The 18,230-nt window shown below is 30.2% G+C and overlaps 3 protein-coding genes across 4 annotated transcripts; 1 reads left to right on the top strand and 2 right to left on the bottom strand.

Moving 5' to 3' along the window:
* Nucleotides 1–944: 944 nt before the first annotated feature.
* Nucleotides 945–3,208, bottom strand: LOC123903780 (probable mannitol dehydrogenase). The gene is made up of 3 exons (XM_045953382.1): nucleotides 3,129–3,208; nucleotides 1,761–1,877; nucleotides 945–1,444 (listed from the first exon to the last, which is right to left on the bottom strand). The coding sequence occupies exons 1-3, from the start codon at nucleotides 3,206–3,208 to the stop codon at nucleotides 949–951; spliced, it is 693 nt and encodes a 230-aa protein (XP_045809338.1). The 3' UTR covers nucleotides 945–948.
* A 4,004-nt stretch (nucleotides 3,209–7,212) lies between these two features.
* Nucleotides 7,213–10,108, bottom strand: LOC123903779 (probable mannitol dehydrogenase). The gene is made up of 5 exons (XM_045953381.1): nucleotides 10,011–10,108; nucleotides 9,495–9,611; nucleotides 8,408–8,921; nucleotides 7,550–7,703; nucleotides 7,213–7,447 (listed from the first exon to the last, which is right to left on the bottom strand). The coding sequence occupies exons 1-5, from the start codon at nucleotides 10,106–10,108 to the stop codon at nucleotides 7,236–7,238; spliced, it is 1,095 nt and encodes a 364-aa protein (XP_045809337.1). The 3' UTR covers nucleotides 7,213–7,235.
* Nucleotides 10,109–13,212: 3,104 nt separating this feature from the next.
* On the top strand, nucleotides 13,213–16,121 carry LOC123903778 (probable mannitol dehydrogenase). Of its 2 annotated transcripts, XM_045953379.1 has the most exons (5): nucleotides 13,213–13,408; nucleotides 14,076–14,189; nucleotides 14,292–14,805; nucleotides 15,047–15,200; nucleotides 15,573–16,121. In XM_045953379.1, exons 1-5 carry the CDS (start codon nucleotides 13,311–13,313, stop codon nucleotides 15,776–15,778), a joined length of 1,086 nt encoding a protein of 361 aa, XP_045809335.1. In that variant the 5' UTR covers nucleotides 13,213–13,310; the 3' UTR covers nucleotides 15,779–16,121. The 2 variants fall into 2 exon arrangements, with proteins under 2 accessions (XP_045809335.1, XP_045809336.1); XM_045953380.1 differs by lacking the exon at nucleotides 15,573–16,121 and having other exon boundaries at nucleotides 13,222–13,408; nucleotides 14,292–14,816; nucleotides 15,047–15,113.
* Nucleotides 16,122–18,230: the final 2,109 nt, after the last annotated feature.

Here is an 18,230-nt window from a genome sequence, read left to right as displayed (position 1 = left end):
TCCAAACAGAAATTATTCATCAAGAGCCAAAAATATTATAGATCATTAACTAAGACATTGAGCTCTGCAAGTGGTTAATGAGTTCCCTAGGATAGATCGTTCGGGAGAACCCGAGTTCAATTCCTGGTGGTAACAATTTTTTGTCAGATTTTTCTAACCTCGCGGCCGAGAAATTATCGGGTCTCTTCCCCTGAAAATCAGATAATTAATACTAAAAAAAAGAAGTTGATTATAACTTACCAAACATCAAAGGCATATATGGCAAGACAGGAGGTGTAATTGATGCACCAACTAAAATCAATTTTCCACATGTCTTTAACATATCAATTAATGGGTGGAGTGAGTGAGGGCCTGAAACTGTGTCTATGATGCCATCCATTGTGTCCTTCGCTTCCTAAGAAGAAACAAACAATTAAACAAGTTTAAATACATGTTTTTGTCCTATAAAATATAAAAAATTTTCTTTTAGATTCATTTTCTATAATATGTAGTTGAAGTGACAGATATCATTTGAAATTTATACATAAACAAATGTGATGTTTCGAGTTCAATCATAAATAAAGATGTCAACCTAATAATATCGGCATTGCCAGTTGAATTATGGTTTACGGATTATTCTCATTCATTTTTAAATGGCTCATCTTTGACATCAAATTCGACAATAAGGAATCGAATTACACATTAATCATTTTTTTTTTTTGGCATTAACCTTCTAATTCCCATGGAAATTGGGAAGAGGCTCCCGGTAATTCAGAGTTCGTTCGGCCGCGAGGTTAAGAGAATCTGACTAAAAAATATTCTTACCAAAAATCGAATTTGTATTCTCCCAAATGATTTCGATCTAGAGGGAGTTCATTAACCAATTAAACAAATTTATACTTTAAAATTACAATGTTAAGCTCGATCACCACTTCAAAATCATAATTGTATTCTAATTACCTGTATTTGTTATTGATCACTGATAAGCAAGAAAGAATCAGCACCAAGTCTTTCCAAAGCTTCCTCTTTCTTTCCAGGAGAAGTACTTATGACAGTAACTTTCATGTTAAAAGCCTTGGCAAACTTAACAGCAACATGACCAAGTCCACCTAATCCAACAATACCCAAATGTTGTCCACTTTGACACAATCCATGATGCATCATTGGGCTATAAACTGTTAATCCAGCACATACCAATGGAGCTGCACTTTCTAGTGGTAACCCTTTTGGAATTATAATAGCATAATTTTCATTAACAACTATTTTATTTGAGTATCCTCCATAGGTTATTGATCCATCATAGTCATGTCCATTGTATGTTGCAATTGTTTTGGGGCAGTAACTCTCCCAACCCTTGGAGCAATTGGAACATGTCCCACATATTGGACCCACTCCTGCTATGTCACCAATTTTGAATTTTTTGACATTTGGACCGATTTTTATCACTTCACCCACTATCTCGTGTCTAAATTAAATTTGCCACCATTAGCGAAAAAAAAAGGTAAGAAACCTAGATTATATATGCAATGGCAACCAAAAAATGCTCCATAGTGATCGATTTGGTGGTTGTAAATGTTAAATCGATAGTTAATATTAGTAACCACCGGTAATTAGTTAGGTGACTTTTCACAAATGAGTTTTTAAATTGGACAAAAACTTATTTGCAAACAAAATTTGACGACCAAAATTTTCAAATCGATCACTATGAAGATTGAAATATCCCGATCACTACATTTGTTGCTATATTTCACATTGTTACATAAATTAACCAAGAAATATACCCGGGAACCATGGGATAGATGCTATGACTGCCTAACTCGTTCTTGGCAAAATGAATGTCTCCATGACAAATCCCACAATAGAGTATCTTCATGGTGATATCAAAATCTCCGTTTACCCTATAATGTTCGAAGTAGACAATGAATTGTAGAAGAAACAATAGATGATATATAACCATATAAAATTTATTATTATTATTATTATTATTATTATTATTATTATTATTATTATTATTATTATTATTATTATTATTATTAGAAGAGTGATATATTAACTCCAAGAATAATTAACTCTTTAGAGTTACTCCGTTTCTTCACCCTTAATTTTGTTTTAATCCAATGAATTAATATTAATTCTCATTAATAATCACGTGACCTCAGCGGCCTTTATTCCTTACAATATTTATTTATTTACTTTTGTCAAATTTCTTTTTTTGGTTTTCACCCTCTGGTTCATAGGGGAAGGGGGCCCTAGTAGTCCAGAGTTCGGGGCGAGTTCTGGCATCAAGTGGTTCTAGTCGATCCCCTCCCAAATGCAGTTGCGGGGGATCGAACCGTGGTCCTTCCTACCAAGTTCAGTGTCAAACACCACTGAACCAACTCACATTTGGTTACTTTTGTCAAAATTTATGATTTCCTTTTTCAGTCTATATTCAGGACTTCCTTTATTCTATCAAGGACTAAAATCACAAAGAGTTAGTTGTCATAGGTGAAAAAAGTTAATTAAGGAGTAAAAATTACATTTGGGTTTAAGTTCCAGAGAAGGTGAAAAATACTAACACTAATAAATAACTAATTATTGACTTTTGCCGTTTAAAAAAAAAGAAAAAAAGAGTTGTCGGTATTATTATCTTGTAATTCTTTCCCATGTCAAAGATATATATAAAATATATATTCAAAATAATCGTATATAAATGATTACGTGACCATAGAGGAAGATTTATTCTTGCTGGTACTAATCTCATGCATACTAAGCTCAACGCCATGGCAATTAAAGAAGCAGTAGAAGATATTATGCAAAGAGGCTTATCCCATGTCATCTTTGAAAGTGACTCAAAAGTAGTAGTTGATGCTATTCATTCTAGGTAAGATGGACTATCTGAATTTAGTATTTTGATTACTCACATTAAGAATTTATTATTGATGAATAACAACTTTGAGGTCAAGTTTGTTAGCAATGGTAACCTATTCTATATCTAGTCGTTGTGTCTTTGAGTCAATTCCTCGCTATATTAATAACTATTTGATTAATGAAATGCATTGAGTTTTTTTTTATCAAAAAATAAATAATCATATATAAATGAAAAGTAGACGAACATCAAACTCCATTTAAAAAACTAGTATTATTTTATTATTATGTAATTTGTTTACCTTCTAGAGAAGTGGAAGGGGAGAGAGAATTCCTGAGGAGTCTCTCGCTGCCCACCCAAAAGCAGGTACTTCCTTTTCATTTGATAATGTGTTTGCCATGTTGTATCAAATATTAGAATATGATAATAATAGGTTATAAGAGTATGAGAAAATGATAATTTTATTGATCTAAAAATGTTTGTTGAGGACTAAGGAGGGAGTGAAGATATGTTATATATATAGTGTGGCTGTGGGGTTACGTGTTGTGCTTAGGAAGAAAAGCTTCAAAATATTCATATATATATATATATATATATATATATGTTGAACATTGCAAAGCTTCAAATATTCATATTCATATATAGAACATTCCGATTAAGGTTATTTTTCAAACTTCAAACTTGTTCACTTGGAAAAGAAGACGAACTTTTAGACTTGAATTTCAAAAGGATAAATAAATATAAAAAAAAAAAATCAGGTGTAAAATGAATATCTAAACATTATCGATATACATGTTTAATTAACATACATCACCAGTGTAAAATAATTTTACACCGACGTCCAATAAAAAATCCCCTTTCTTCCATGTCATATAAGTTGTTTCAAAATAACCATATATTTATAAAAATATTTTACAAAAATCGTGCATATCTTTTAAATCCATAATATAGTTAGTTTTTTCCCAATAAATATACAGTTAGATTAGTGGTGGCGTCTAAGGTAAGGGCTCAGGTATTTAAAAAATACCGATGGATTAAATAAATGGTTGAGATCTTTTAAAATAGAAAATGAGAACATATAGAATTATCTGCATTCAATTTTATCCTCATGTTTCGTATTCTTCTCCCTATTTTCTCTGTTTTCATCGCTAACTGCTCAAATCCAGAAATTGAAGCCTCATCCGCAACCACAGTAACAATGCTTCATCAAATAGAACCTGCAACCACAACATCTCCCTGAACGAAAATCTAGTTTCAACTCTTACATCTTCATATTCCTTCAATTCCATATGATAATTGCTTTGTTTTTTTTAAAGAAACCAAAGATCCATATGATAATTACTAATTGATTATTTTAAATTGCTTCATTATAAAGCCTGGTCTGAACTTCTGATTGCATAATTAGATTAACAATTTTTTTTGACAATTGATAATGGTAACAATTGTATAATTCGAACAACTGATTACATATAAGTAATGGATCCCCTAAAGAAGAGAAACCATGGCGATTAACAATTGATGATGGTGTTGTTGTTGCTCGCTGTAGATTGTGCAATGGGTGAAAGATTGTTAGCGAGAAAAAGAGAAAAGATGGAGAACATACGAGAAAAACATCACCGAAACTCATGAGGATAAAGTTGAATGTGGATATGTGTAGTTGTTCTCATATTTTATTTTAAAAGATCTAAACCATCTATTTAATCTAATGGTATTTTTTAAATGTCTCACCGGTGAGGGACTTGATAGAGCCCTCACCTTAGACGCCACCTAGATTAGTATATACTTCTTTGGAAGCCCCTAACATGGACCCTATTTATTTTAGTTCATCCATCCTCCTCTTCCTAATAATTTTTTTTTGAAGGACTTGTTGAAGTACATTGAAAAATGTAGTATAAGATAAGGTCTTGAATGGAAAAATAAGTCAAAAATGTCACCGAACTAATATTACAAGAACGTAACTAAATACGTCATTGCAGCCACTTATAAGTATATAAGTAAAATTAATACAAAATTAGGGTAATTGTCTGGGCAATGGATAAAAAAAAACAATGACATAGTAACACTTAATTGATTAAAGAACTACAATACCACAATTTATTTAATTAAGATCATGTTACCATGTGTTTATAAGGCCACAAATTATACAATAAAAGCATAGTACCTAAATTTGCAAATTTGAAGATATTTTTGATTTACAATGAAGTAGAAGAATGAACTTAAAGTTCTTATATATACTTCCCAAATTACTCACTATTAGATTAAAACTAGTGACTTACAAGTTTGAACATGTAGAATCAATGCGATTTTCAATCTTGCTTTTCTCGTTTTCAATGTTGCTTTTCCATTAATTACTTAAGTAACATGTATTATAAAAATGAAAATTTCTAGAAAACTATTGTTCACTACCTGTCTTGCCGACTGGTCGGTGGTCAAGTCTATTGTATAGTCAAATCAAAGGGTTTTCAAGTGTGGCTAATTTTAATTGGCCACTTGTATGGCTATGACATGACATTGCCAATTAGAGTACCCCACAATTTCTATAAATTTTATCTTCTCTCATTCACCTCTCATCTTTATCTTTTCTTTTCTAATGTTTTTTTTTTTTTTTAGTTGTCTAGCTTTTGTCGGTTTTTGTCATTTCGTATGTAAATAGTTGCATAGCCCGTCGTCGGTTACTCATAACATTCCTACTAGTGTTCTTTAATGATTATGGTTAGGTATACTATGGTAATCAACGAGTGTTTTGTAGTCAAATTGAAAACATTATGACTAACTGGAATAGGTGGCACTCAAATGGAGCTTACCCATGCACAAATGGAATTGTCTCGTGCTATTGAACTAGAAGGTGGGAGCAACTAATTAAGTGGGCGTCTGCAGGACCGAAAACAAAAGACTGACCTTGTATGTACAATTATGTAAGCAACTTAGAAATGGGACATGTCTTGTTCTTCTTCTAGAAGTTGAGATGCTGGATGGAGATTAAGATGAACAAGAGGAACCTACCCTTCTTTTATCCCCCGTAGATTCCATTTAGGTCGCCATTGTTATTAATTTTGAAGTTGAAACATTTGATGAAGTCTTTAACTTGATATAATTTTTTTTGTCTAATTTTTAAAATTTATTTGATTTACCTTGTAACAAATATAATTTTGCTTTCAGGTTGTACTGAGATTTTTGTTTTATGTTATGTATAAATTTCATTCTGTCTTTCATGTTATTATTTTTGTTTTTTGTAACAGACTTATTTACTATTTAAGTAACGGACTATGTGTTTCTAGGACCAACATGTTATAATAACACTTGAACCTATTTTCTATCCATACATTTTATTTACGCGCTTAATTATCGATACCTTAAGACAATAAAATAAGCTCATATTAAACTCGTATTAAGAAATGTGACTAAATGTGTACTAACCTCGTGGTTGAAGTTAGTTTTAGTAGCTTTCGTCCATAAATACAAAGAAATCGGTAGATTTGAACTCGGTTTGAAGTTTTTTTGGAGTGTTTTTTGTTTTTTTGAAACCGATGGAATGAGGGGAGAAGGTGGTGGGTTGCTTATATACGTTAGTATAGTCCACTACTTAAGTAGCAGACACTTCTTCTTCGAAAAAAGTAGCAGACACTTTCACCTTGTTCGCTACTTAAGTAGCGAATGACAAAAAAAATCAATTTTTTTCCTAGGGTCTTTGGGGGCGTTAAGTCATAGAGCGTTTTTGAATTTGAATATTTTTTAACCATCCAATTTCTAAGTTGCAAATTATTCGTTAATTAAGTAGCAGTCATGAGTATTTTAATTTAGATAATTAGAAGGGCGCAGGAGAAAACAAAAGAGGTGCCAAAATAAGTTCTGGAAAAATTAACATGAAATTGGGCTTGGGGTGGACTGACCCGTAGTTTTGTGAATGATACCCTTATCAAATATATATTCTATATATACCTCCCATTTGTATCTCATATTCACACATTTCGTATTCTTTAACTTCTTTATCTTTTTTGTTCAAAAAAAGATTAAATTCATAATCACATCATTTAAAATTAAAGTTACAAGACTATTTGCGATTTGTTGACAATATATAGTATACGAAAATTAAACTCCATTAAAAAAATATCAATAAAGTACTTTATTTCATAATGATAAAATACTTTTCTTTTATTGAAATACATTCATGCGGAAATGAATTCTTAAATCCCTTATTTACCTGGCGCCAACCTAATAAAAGATTGAAGTACCAAATCCTTAGATCACTTGAGAGAGGCCTATGGGACATTATGAGATAAAAAGCTCGTCGTGGATCAAGATCAGAGAGCTACAGGTACAATGAATACATATAGTGAATGATAGCTGAAATTGCTTGTTAAACTCACAAGTTTATTTTCCTAATGTATTATAAAAGCTAAAATACCCATTAATCAATATGAGAGACATTAAGAGTGTTAGCCACATCAATGACAAATCTATATTTAACATCATTCTTTGCAAGTCTCTCAAAAGCAGTGTTCACATAATCCATAGGAATTACTTCAATATCTGCTGTAATATTGTGTTTTGCTGCAAAATTAATCATGTCTTGGCTCTCTTTCATTCCTCCAGCAGCACTACCAGCAATTATCTTCCTCCCTAATTTATAAACAATGTTTTCTTAATTAATTTCAAGTAGAAATTAATCAATAAAAGCTAAAAATATTATAGACCAATATTACAAAGTTAATCATAACTTACCAAGCATCAATGGCATATATGGTAAGACAGGAGGTGTAATTGATGCACCAACTAAAATCAATTTTCCACATGTCTTTAGCATATCAATTAATGGGTGCAGTGAGTGAGGGCCTGAAGCTGTGTCTATGATGCCATCCATTGTGTCCTTTGCTTCCTATTGAGAAACACACAGACAATTAATTTATTTTTTAATATTTTTTTTAAATCAAACGGACATTATAAATTTAAATATATTTTTTGGTTTTTCAAAATATAAAATTTTTCATTTTAGTTTTTTTTTTGTTCTCACACATTCTTAAATGACTCATTTTAGTTTTTATATTGTTCATTTTTATTTTATGTTAGAGATAAGTGATATTTTGAGACAATTTTGACATGAAATTCGACAATAAGGTGTCGAAATCCATTAATCATGCATTCGACAACATGTATTTTTGAATGATCTTTTTTTGTAAACATGTATGTTTAGAACATTATAAAACAAAATGAGCTCAACATTTTTTTTTAGGTTCATATTTTTGTTATTTTTAGCTTCAATTTTTTATTTCTATTTTTAATTCTATTTTTAATTCATCGCATGTTCAAAAAAGTTTATTTTTCAAAAAAAGAACTTAGTAAATAAACATTTTATAATATTCTATACTTGTCAGTAAAATATCAATATAACTTTTAAGAGTTCAAGGATATTTAAACAAATTTTATTTTAGTATGGACCATAAATGTATTTTTTGTTAAAATTGTAGGAACTAAATATTTATTATTTTAAGTCAAAAAAAAATATTCATTATTTAAATTGGAACTAAAATTATAAGGACACAATTTTATAAGAAAAATATATATATTTAACTATATTAATACCTTCAATTGTTGTTGATCATTGATGAGCAAAAAAGAATCAGCACCAAGTCTTTCCAAAGCTTCCTCTTTCTTTCCAGGAGAAGTACTTATCACAGTAACTTTCATGTTAAAAGCCTTAGCAAATTTAACTGCAACATGACCAAGTCCACCTAATCCAACAATACCCAAATGTTGTCCACTTTGACACAATCCATGATGAATCATTGGACTATAAACTGTTAATCCAGCACATAACAATGGTGCTGCACCTTCTAATGGTAACCCTTTTGGCATTATAATAGCATAATTTTCATTAACAACTATTTTATTTGAGTATCCACCATATGTTATTGATCCATCATAGTCATGTCCATTGTATGTTAAAATTGTTTTGGGGCAAGAATTCTCCCAACTTTTGGAGCAATGGGAACATTTACCACATGAACCACATATTGGACCCACTCCTGCTATGTCTCCAATTTTGAATTTTTTGACATTTGAACCGATTTTTATCACTTCACCCACTATCTCGTGTCTAAATTAAATTTGCAACCATTAGTTAGTGAAAAAATGTAAATAAACATAGATTCTAGATGCAATGACTATTAAAAAAAATGCTCTATGATCGATTTATAGATTGAAAATGTTAAATTGATCACTAATATTAGATACCACTTGTATTTAACGATGATTAACAATTCAGTTTCTAAATCAGACACAAACTTAAGCAACTGATTTATAGACCAATTTGACAATTAATTTTTTTTTTAAATTGACTACTACGAAGATATCGAAATATTTCGATCACTAAATTAGTCACTATATACCACATTGTCACATAAATTAATCAATCGTCTACCTCATACGATCAAATGATATTAACTTTTCAACTTTACAAAACAAAAATATGAAGTTCAAGATGTATTGTCTAATTAGGATTAGTCTCTCCGATCATTTGAACTTGTGAATTAGTGCAGTGAATCCATTTCCAATTAACTTGTTTTATTACTTTCGATTATATTGGACTATAACTTATAGTTAAGATTTAACTTCGGATCATGTTTTTGGATGTTGAAGAATGATTAGCTATAACAAGAAATATATATACCCGGGAACCATGGGATAGTTGATATGACGACCTAGCTCATTCTTGGCAAAATGAACATCTCCATGGCATATCCCGCAATAGAGTATCTTTATGGTGATATCAAGATCTCCATTTGCCCTATATGATCAAAATACACAATAAAATGAACTGTAGAACAAATAATAATTCTTTTTGGTACGTGAAAAAATAATAGATAAACTATAGTTATATAAATTTCTTTATTATTTTATGAGGAGTATTAACAACACACTCTATATTCCCGTTTATAAAAAACAAACTTATATAAATATTTTGTGAACCATAAAGAGTTTGTTGTTAGTATTATTAAGCAATTTGCTTATTAGCATAAAGAGTCGTTGTGTCTTTGAGTCAATTCCTCACTATATTAATAACTATTTGATTAATGAAATGCATTGAGTTTCTTTTTGTCAAAAAATAAATAATCATATATAAATGAAAAGTAGACGAACATCAAACTCCGTTTAAAAAACTAGTATTATTATGTAATTTGTTTACCTTCTAGAGAAGTGGAAGGGAGAGAGAATTCCTGAGGAGTCTCTCGCTGCCCACCCAAAAGCAGGTACTTCCTTTTCATTTGATAATGTGTTTGCCATGTTGTATCAAATATTAGAATATGATAATAATAGGTTATAAGAGTATGAGAAAATGATAATTTTATTATTTATCTAAATGTTTGTTGAGGACTAAGGAGGGAGTGAAGATATGTTATATATATAGTGTGGCTGTGGGGGTATGTGTCCTGTTTAGGAAGAAAAGCTTCAAAATATTCATAGATGTGTTTGAACATTGTAATTAAGATTTTTTTTTTTTTTTTGCATTGAAATTAAGAAATATTTTTTGAAATTTCAAACTTGTTTACTTGGAAAAGATCAGACAAGACCTTTCAGGCTTCAATTTCAAAAGGTTAAATAATTAAAAATTTGGTGCAAAATGAATATTTAAACGTTATAAATAGCTTTTTTTAAAGAAATAATCAACTTTTTTTATAAAAATAATCACTTTAAAAAATATTACATATACATGTAAATTTTTTTAAAAAATTAGAATGTAAAAATAATCAAAAAAACGTTTAAAAATGAGATCCCGCTAAAAGCAGCTTTTCAAAAAAATCACTTTGTATCCAAAATTAAAACATGTTATATCTAAAAAAGCAAAAAGTTTTTTTTTTTGGATAAAAAAAATCTCCATTTTATCACAATAAAAAAACTAATAAAAATAATTTTTATTATAATAAACGAACGCAAAATAAATTTTAGTTTTATAAAATTCCCAAAAACTAATCCTATCAAATTCATTATTTATTCTTGTTGATTTTCACAATAAGTTTAATTTAATTTGAAGGTTAATTCTGACTTTAAATGGTTCTTACCCCCCTCTCAATAGCAAAATTCATTATTTTTTTAATCAATAACAAATGGATCCATAAATAGCATTTGACTTAATTTTGAGAAAGCTTACGTCAACTGAGAAGTAGACATACCTCATTCAATATGTCATATGTCATCAAAAAAGGAAATACCTCATTCAATATATCAACTTACGTTGAATTCTATTTTTGGTTTGCTAGCTTGTCAACATCAAAATCAAATATATTAAAGGGGTCTTATTAACATAAATATTATATACATATAATTTTCATATTAAAATGTTTAATATGATACTTAATTATGAAATTCTTTAGTTTATTGAACTAGTCTTTTTAGTTTATCTCTTTTCATGTGCTTAAATTTTAAGATTTGGTACTTTCATTTGAGAGTTGAGTCACAACGAAGATTACCTATAAGCTAGATTAAAGTGCTTCATCAAATACCGATAGGTGCATACGTCAAGTCCCCATGACCCTTATGGGCTGGGCCACACAAGTGCTACAATGGCAATTACAAATTTACAATGGGAAGCTACCAAAAAGCATAAGGACTTTATTCGTCAATATCAAAATTTTAACTTATGGGGTTTGTAACTTATAAGACGATATTGAAGAAAGAAAAAAAAATTATTTGATAACATTATTTTTATGAGCTTATAGCCTATTTATACTAGCTTATAGTTTAATTTGATAATAAGTGTAACAGCACAGGCCCCACCACCTTAGGTGGTCCCGGCACTGCCACCTCACGATATTCTCTACGTAGCTCAATTGGTAGTGGGAATTGATTGAACACGTGCTTGAACCCCAGGGTACATGGTTCGATTCTCACGGAAGGCAAAAACTCCACTAGAGAGGGAGGTGGAGAAGATCGTGAGGTGGCAGTACTGGGACCACCTAAGGTGGTGGGGTCTGGGCTGTTACAAAAATTGGTAGTGGAAATAGATTAAACTTGTACTTGAATCCAGGGTACATGGTTCGATTCACACGGAAGACAAAAACTCCACTAGAGAGATGGGTGGAGAAGATCGTGAGGTGACAGACGGGATTGCCTACTAAATACGTAGAAAAAGGGTTCGGGTTGTTACAATAAGCTAATTCAATTAACTTAAAACTTATTACTTTTTATTCTAATTTTATCTCTAATATTTTACTTGAAAAAGTTAAAATATTAATAGAAGTTTTTTTTTTTAAATATCATTTCGTATTTATATGTTTGTTCTTGTTAATTTTATTAAGTACTTCAAATTCAATTAACTATCTGATATTTTTTGTCAAACAAAGTCAAGTTGATTATTATAAAATTAAATTGCATACCTTAAAATAATACTTTGCATATACCGAATAACTTGAAATCATTAATAATAGACTACAAACTAATATTTGCACCAAAATTTGAACTAATATATGTACCAACTGACTTACAATTAATCATCAATAATAAAGTTGAAACTAATATTTACATTAATATTTGTACTAATCTATTCTATACTATATATATATAAAGTGGATACAAATTTTTTTAGTGTCGACTTTTCATAATACCAACAATACTCTTAATTATATTCTTTTTAATAGCAAAAATTTTTTATTAACAAACTCACTATAACATAAGACGTGTTTTTTTTTACAAGCAAAAATCTTTTATTAAAAAACTCATCAAAACAAAAGTCTTTTTTTTTACATAAGTTTGCATAATAAACACAGACAGACACGGAACGCGCCCTGTCTGGTTGCTAGTACGTATAAAGAATGATTTAAAATCTTTAATAATATATTTGAACTAATACTTTATCTATATAAAAAAATATGCCCACCCATGGTACCGTCACTGATTAAGTCAGTGTCGATAGAATGAGTCCGCCATGAACATCGGCTCTTAAAGTATGTGACAATGTTGTGAGTTCTACATCAAATATATAAAAGTGTGCTTAAGGCTTTTACACTGAATTAATCTTTTGAGTTTGACTCTTCTCATATGCTTAAATCCTAATATATTATTAGAAAAAAAATACTTTTTAGATTTATTAAATAATCAATATAATTGATGACATATTCGTGCGTTTGTAACGAAAAAAACTTCGTGCAGTTGACCATTTTCCATTAACAAAACCATGGAAGTTTATAATGGCAGGATCGACTTATGGGAGAAGTATTTTTTTGACGGAAGGATGTTGAGGTACATTGGAAAATGTAGTACAAGATAAGGTCTTGAATGGAAAAATAAGTCAAAAATGTCACCGAACTAATATCACAAGAACGTAACTAAATACGTCATTGCATCCACTCACAAGCATAGTATATAAGTAGCACTTCACTCTAATTAAGCTCACCACCGATCACACTATATTTTCTATAACATAACATATATATATCTTTTTCACCTATCAAGAAAGTTGAATTGAACAAGAACTATATACATACAGATAATGGCAACACAATATGAGTTTGAGCATCCTAAGAAGGCTTTCGGTTGGGCAGCTAGAGATACTTCTGGTGTTCTCTCCCCTTTCAATTTCTCTAGAAGGTTCATTCACTCACCTAAAACATTTTTTTTTTGTTTTTGTTTTTTTTTTTTTTAATAAACACAATTCTCTTTCATTCTAAATTCAAAGTTAAAAAAATCCACTTGGATTGGTATGATGGTATTGACTTGCAACCTAGGAGTATGCTTCTTTTTGAGGTCTCAAATTTGATTTTCTCTGGTGTCAATTTGAATTGACTAATTTAGCTTCTTAAAAAAAAAAGTTCGAAGTTAAAAACATTATTTAATAATAAAATGTAGAATGAATTTAATTTTGTTATGAATAATATAGTAGATGTTCATTAAGCATGGACCTATTTCCTTGACCCATGATATTGTCCTATTAATAGATCCTATATATTGTCGTGTAAAGATACATTTTGAAGAGATAATACAAACTCTATTTTTTCTCTCTTCTCCCCTTCATCTTTATTCTTCTATATTTTTAGTCATGTTTAAATTAGTTTCTATTCTTTTTTTTTTTTGTTGACAAAATTAGTTTCTATTCTTCTATATTCTATATATATATATATATATATATATATATATATATATATATATATGAAAAGAATAATACAAAACTTTCATCTTCTTTATCCCTACCCTCTAGCACTTTAAGTTTATTTCTAACAAATCTAAATATCTTATTTATTGGGACAATATTTTTTAGGGAACCAAGTGAGAAAGATGTAGCACTCAAAATATTATATTGTGGAATATGTCACTCCGATCTTCATAAGATGAAGAATGAATGGGGCACTATCAACTATCCATTTGTTCCCGGGTACATACTTTCCACTTTTATTCATTTTTTATGAAACTAAATTACATATAAGTGAAGACATAAATTCAATTTGATTCTAATTAATGTAACAAATATTTACAGACATGAAATTGTTGGCATAGTGACTGAGGTGGGAAATAAAGTGAGAAAGTTCAAAGTTGGTGACAAAGTAGGTGTGGGATGCCTGGTTGATTCTTGTCACTCATGCCAAAATTGTGCTAATAATCTTGAGAATTATTGTCCCACATTTACACTCACTGATGGTTCCAAATATAGTGATGGAACCGCCACGTATGGCGGTTACTCTGATTCAATGGTTTCGGACGAGCACTTTGTGTTTCACATTCCAGATGAGTTACCTCTTGATGCCGCCGCACCTCTGCTTTGCGCTGGTATCACAGTATATAGTCCTCTTCGATATTTTGGACTCGACAAGCCTGGTTTGCATGTTGGTGTTGTTGGTCTTGGCGGACTTGGCCATATGGCTGTGAAATTTGCCAAAGCTTTTGGTACTAAGGTTACGGTAATTAGTACATCGCCTAGCAAAGAAAAGGAAGCAATCAAAAACTTGGGCGCAGATTCATTTTTAATAAGTCGCGACAAAGATCAAATGAAGGTACAAAAATGGTCACTAGTTAACATTAGCGAACATTTTTCAAACTAGTCTTTGAATTGGTCACAAAATTATTTAGCAACCGATTTAGATACTGATTTCAAAATTTAGTTGCTAAATCGGTTGCTATACATAGACTAAAATAATTCGGGCATGAAATCATTAGCTAAATAGTGAATTTTTAGTGGTGATTTGACTCTAAAAATATGTTTATGATTTCATAATGAATTGGCACAATTTTTAGGCTGCAATGGGTACTTTGGATGGTATTATCGACACAGTTTCAGCAGATCATCCTCTATTACCTTTGATTGGTTTACTTAAGTCTCATGGAAAGCTTGTAATGGTTGGTGCACCTGAAAAGCCTCTAGAGCTTCCAGTATTTCCTTTACTTGCAGGTACAAGAATAATACTATGATGCTACATGTCCTTATAAATGGTTAAAATTAAAACATGAGTTTAACTTAGTCGATAGGAACATCGCATTATATATGTAGAAGTCGGGGTTCGAACTTCAAACACTCCACTTATTCATGTTAAGGTGAAATATTTAACCATTAGGATACTTGACAAAAAAAAAATCTGAACCGTCCCGCAAAGGTAACTCAGTTAATATCAATGAAGGGATTGAAGTTCGAACTCCGAATTCTCCACTTTTTCATACTTATAATTATAAATATAGTCATTGGATTACTGGACAAAAAGTAAAAGATAAACAGAATTAAACTATGGAGCTTGAATCTCACAAATATTTTTCATTTATTTTGTAGGGAGAAAGATAATAGCTGGAAGTTTAATTGGAGGGATAAAGGAGACTCAAGAAATGATTGATTTTGCAGCAAAGCATAAAGTAAAGCCAGATATTGAGATAATTCCTATTGATTATGTTAATACAGCAATGGAGCGGCTTCTTAAAGCAGATGTGAAATATCGATTTGTGATTGATATTGGAAACACATTAAAACCAAGCTCTTGAATTTGAAAGGATATATGTTTCATAGAAAAATTCAGTGGTAAAAAATGGAGTACTTAAGTGTAGCATACTACCATGTTCACCAAAAATAGAAAAGAATTCAGTGTATCACTAGCCAAGGAGATTTTATGCTAGTATTTGCATCATAATGATCATCATAATATTGTTATGGTCGATGTCATTTCTAGAGTAGAAACAAAATAAGTTTTATATGTACTGGTATTGTGTTTGCTTTGTTGCAAGTGATATAATTTTTATTTTAATTTCAGTAACACTCTAGTTCAGGGAATTCTGGTTATCTTGAATTCGACTGAAAGATAAATAAAATTTGCTTAATAATTGTTCCTACAAAAAATTAAACTCGAATTATTTTGAATAAGTTGTTCCAGAGGAAGCTCAAGTGATATTTTTATTTTATGAAATCATCAAACTTTTATTAAATAATAGAAAAAATTACACCAAAAATCGTTTATTTTATTTTATTGTAACACATTCGAGTCATCTTTAACTTTATTTTGTCACATTTAAGCCATTTTTTTTATCAAAATGTGCACATGTTAATTTTTTTTCTTTCATTTTCCTATTAAAAAAATGCTGAAATATTAATTTTATTAGTAAACTTATTTTTAAAAATTATTTTTATCTTATCATAAATAAAGAAATTCATAAACAATGAATATCTTTATCCACTCCATCATCTTATTCCTTAAATTAAAATTCAAAATTCCCAAATTTTCATTATTAACCGTCCAAGTTGCTTGAACATCTTCACTTACATTCCTTAAACTTATATACCCTAAATAAATTTGCTAAACACAAAAAAATCCCCAAACATAACATTATACCACCCTCCGATTCTAGATTTAACACTCCTTCATCATCTGGTATCGAAAAAATGTTACGGAATTCTGACTTAGAAATATATCAAGTACTACTTCATCCTTGATTATAAGTAAACTTCTGATAATTGATATGTCCGATCTATTTCCTAACAATTGCCTCTGGATGGCATCAATTTCAATAGAACCAATATATTATAGACCAGATATAGCGAGGAATCAACTAAATCAATATTTTATGATGAGATTTTATAAAATAAAATAAAGCATGACACAAGACTTGATCAAATTTATAGTGTTGACCATTTTTTTTGAAAGGTTGCAGTGTTCAAACCAGATGATTTTTTGAAAGATTATAGCATCTATTTAACTTTGACCAAACTGTCGTCGGATCGATAAACAACGAACACTAAAAATCATCTTTGCACCTTGAAACGTTGTGTTGGAATTTTAATATAAGGCCATAGATCATAAATACAAATTATAGCATATCACTACATGAGATTGAATCACGAACGACTAGGATTAAGGAAACAATAGTCATAGAGCAAGGTACGAGAGATTGAACTACCTTCATCACCGTTAGATGATTTTCACAGTACATCAAACGTCTGATAAGATAACGTTTAAATAATTAAGCGGTTGAGGGTAAACCTTCTCGTTGAGTTTAACTGAATAGTTTAACCGATCGCCGTTCATTCAGAAACAAAATTTAATCAAATAAATCATTAACACATGCTTACTAACTAAATTAACTAACCCTAATTTATATTAAAAATAACTTTTTTATTATAAAAAAACAATATAATTATTTTTTTACAACCATATAATTATTGTGAATCTATAATTAATCAATTAAATAATTAATCAAACATATTGGCCATAACTCCGATCCTAAATTACCGCTAGCAGGGCTTTTCGTTGACTAGTAATTAAAACCAAATTTTTTATTATTTTTTTTACTATCGGTATCAAACGTTAGTTAGTTCAGTGATAATTGGCGCCGAACTTAGTAGGGAGGACCACGGTTCGATCCCCCGCAACTGCAATCGGGAGGGGGCAGGAACCACTTGATGCCAGAACTGACCCCCGAATCAGATTAAACCGATGGTGAAAACAAAAAAATAAAACCAATTTTTTTTAATAGCTTAGTGAACGTCCATCTTACCATCTATGCTCCTTCTTTGTTCCTGGTCAGGCTGTTTTGAGCGGTCCAAATACTCCAAATGTTTCTACGTGCGCAATTACATCACTGTAAAAATTAAGTTTACACAAGTTGAAGAATGTGACAAAAATTGAAATATATTTGCGCAGCCTAAGCAATCTTAATGAAATATCTGTTATTCATTTTTTTTTAATAAATAAACTCTTTGGTTCTTAGGAGAATGAGTCGATAATCCATAATTTGGTCTTGAGGTTAGGAAAGTTTGATATAAAGTTGTTCTCAGCAGACATTGATCTCGAGTTTTCCTAAGCGGTCCTTTTTAAGATGAGCTTATTAAACTCTTAAATCCAATCTCTCAAGTATGAGTAATTAATTTAACATAAGCATTAAGATTTGAACGAAGATGTGATATTCATATTTTTGAGTGATTATTAATTTTTTTGACGGATAT

The sequence above is a fragment of the Trifolium pratense genome, linkage group LG2 (genome assembly GCF_020283565.1).
Source record: "Trifolium pratense cultivar HEN17-A07 linkage group LG2, ARS_RC_1.1, whole genome shotgun sequence".
Lineage (NCBI taxonomy): Eukaryota > Viridiplantae > Streptophyta > Magnoliopsida > Fabales > Fabaceae > Trifolium > Trifolium pratense.
The sequence above is the reverse complement of the archived record's forward strand: the minus strand, read 5'-3'. Positions and strand labels throughout refer to the sequence as shown.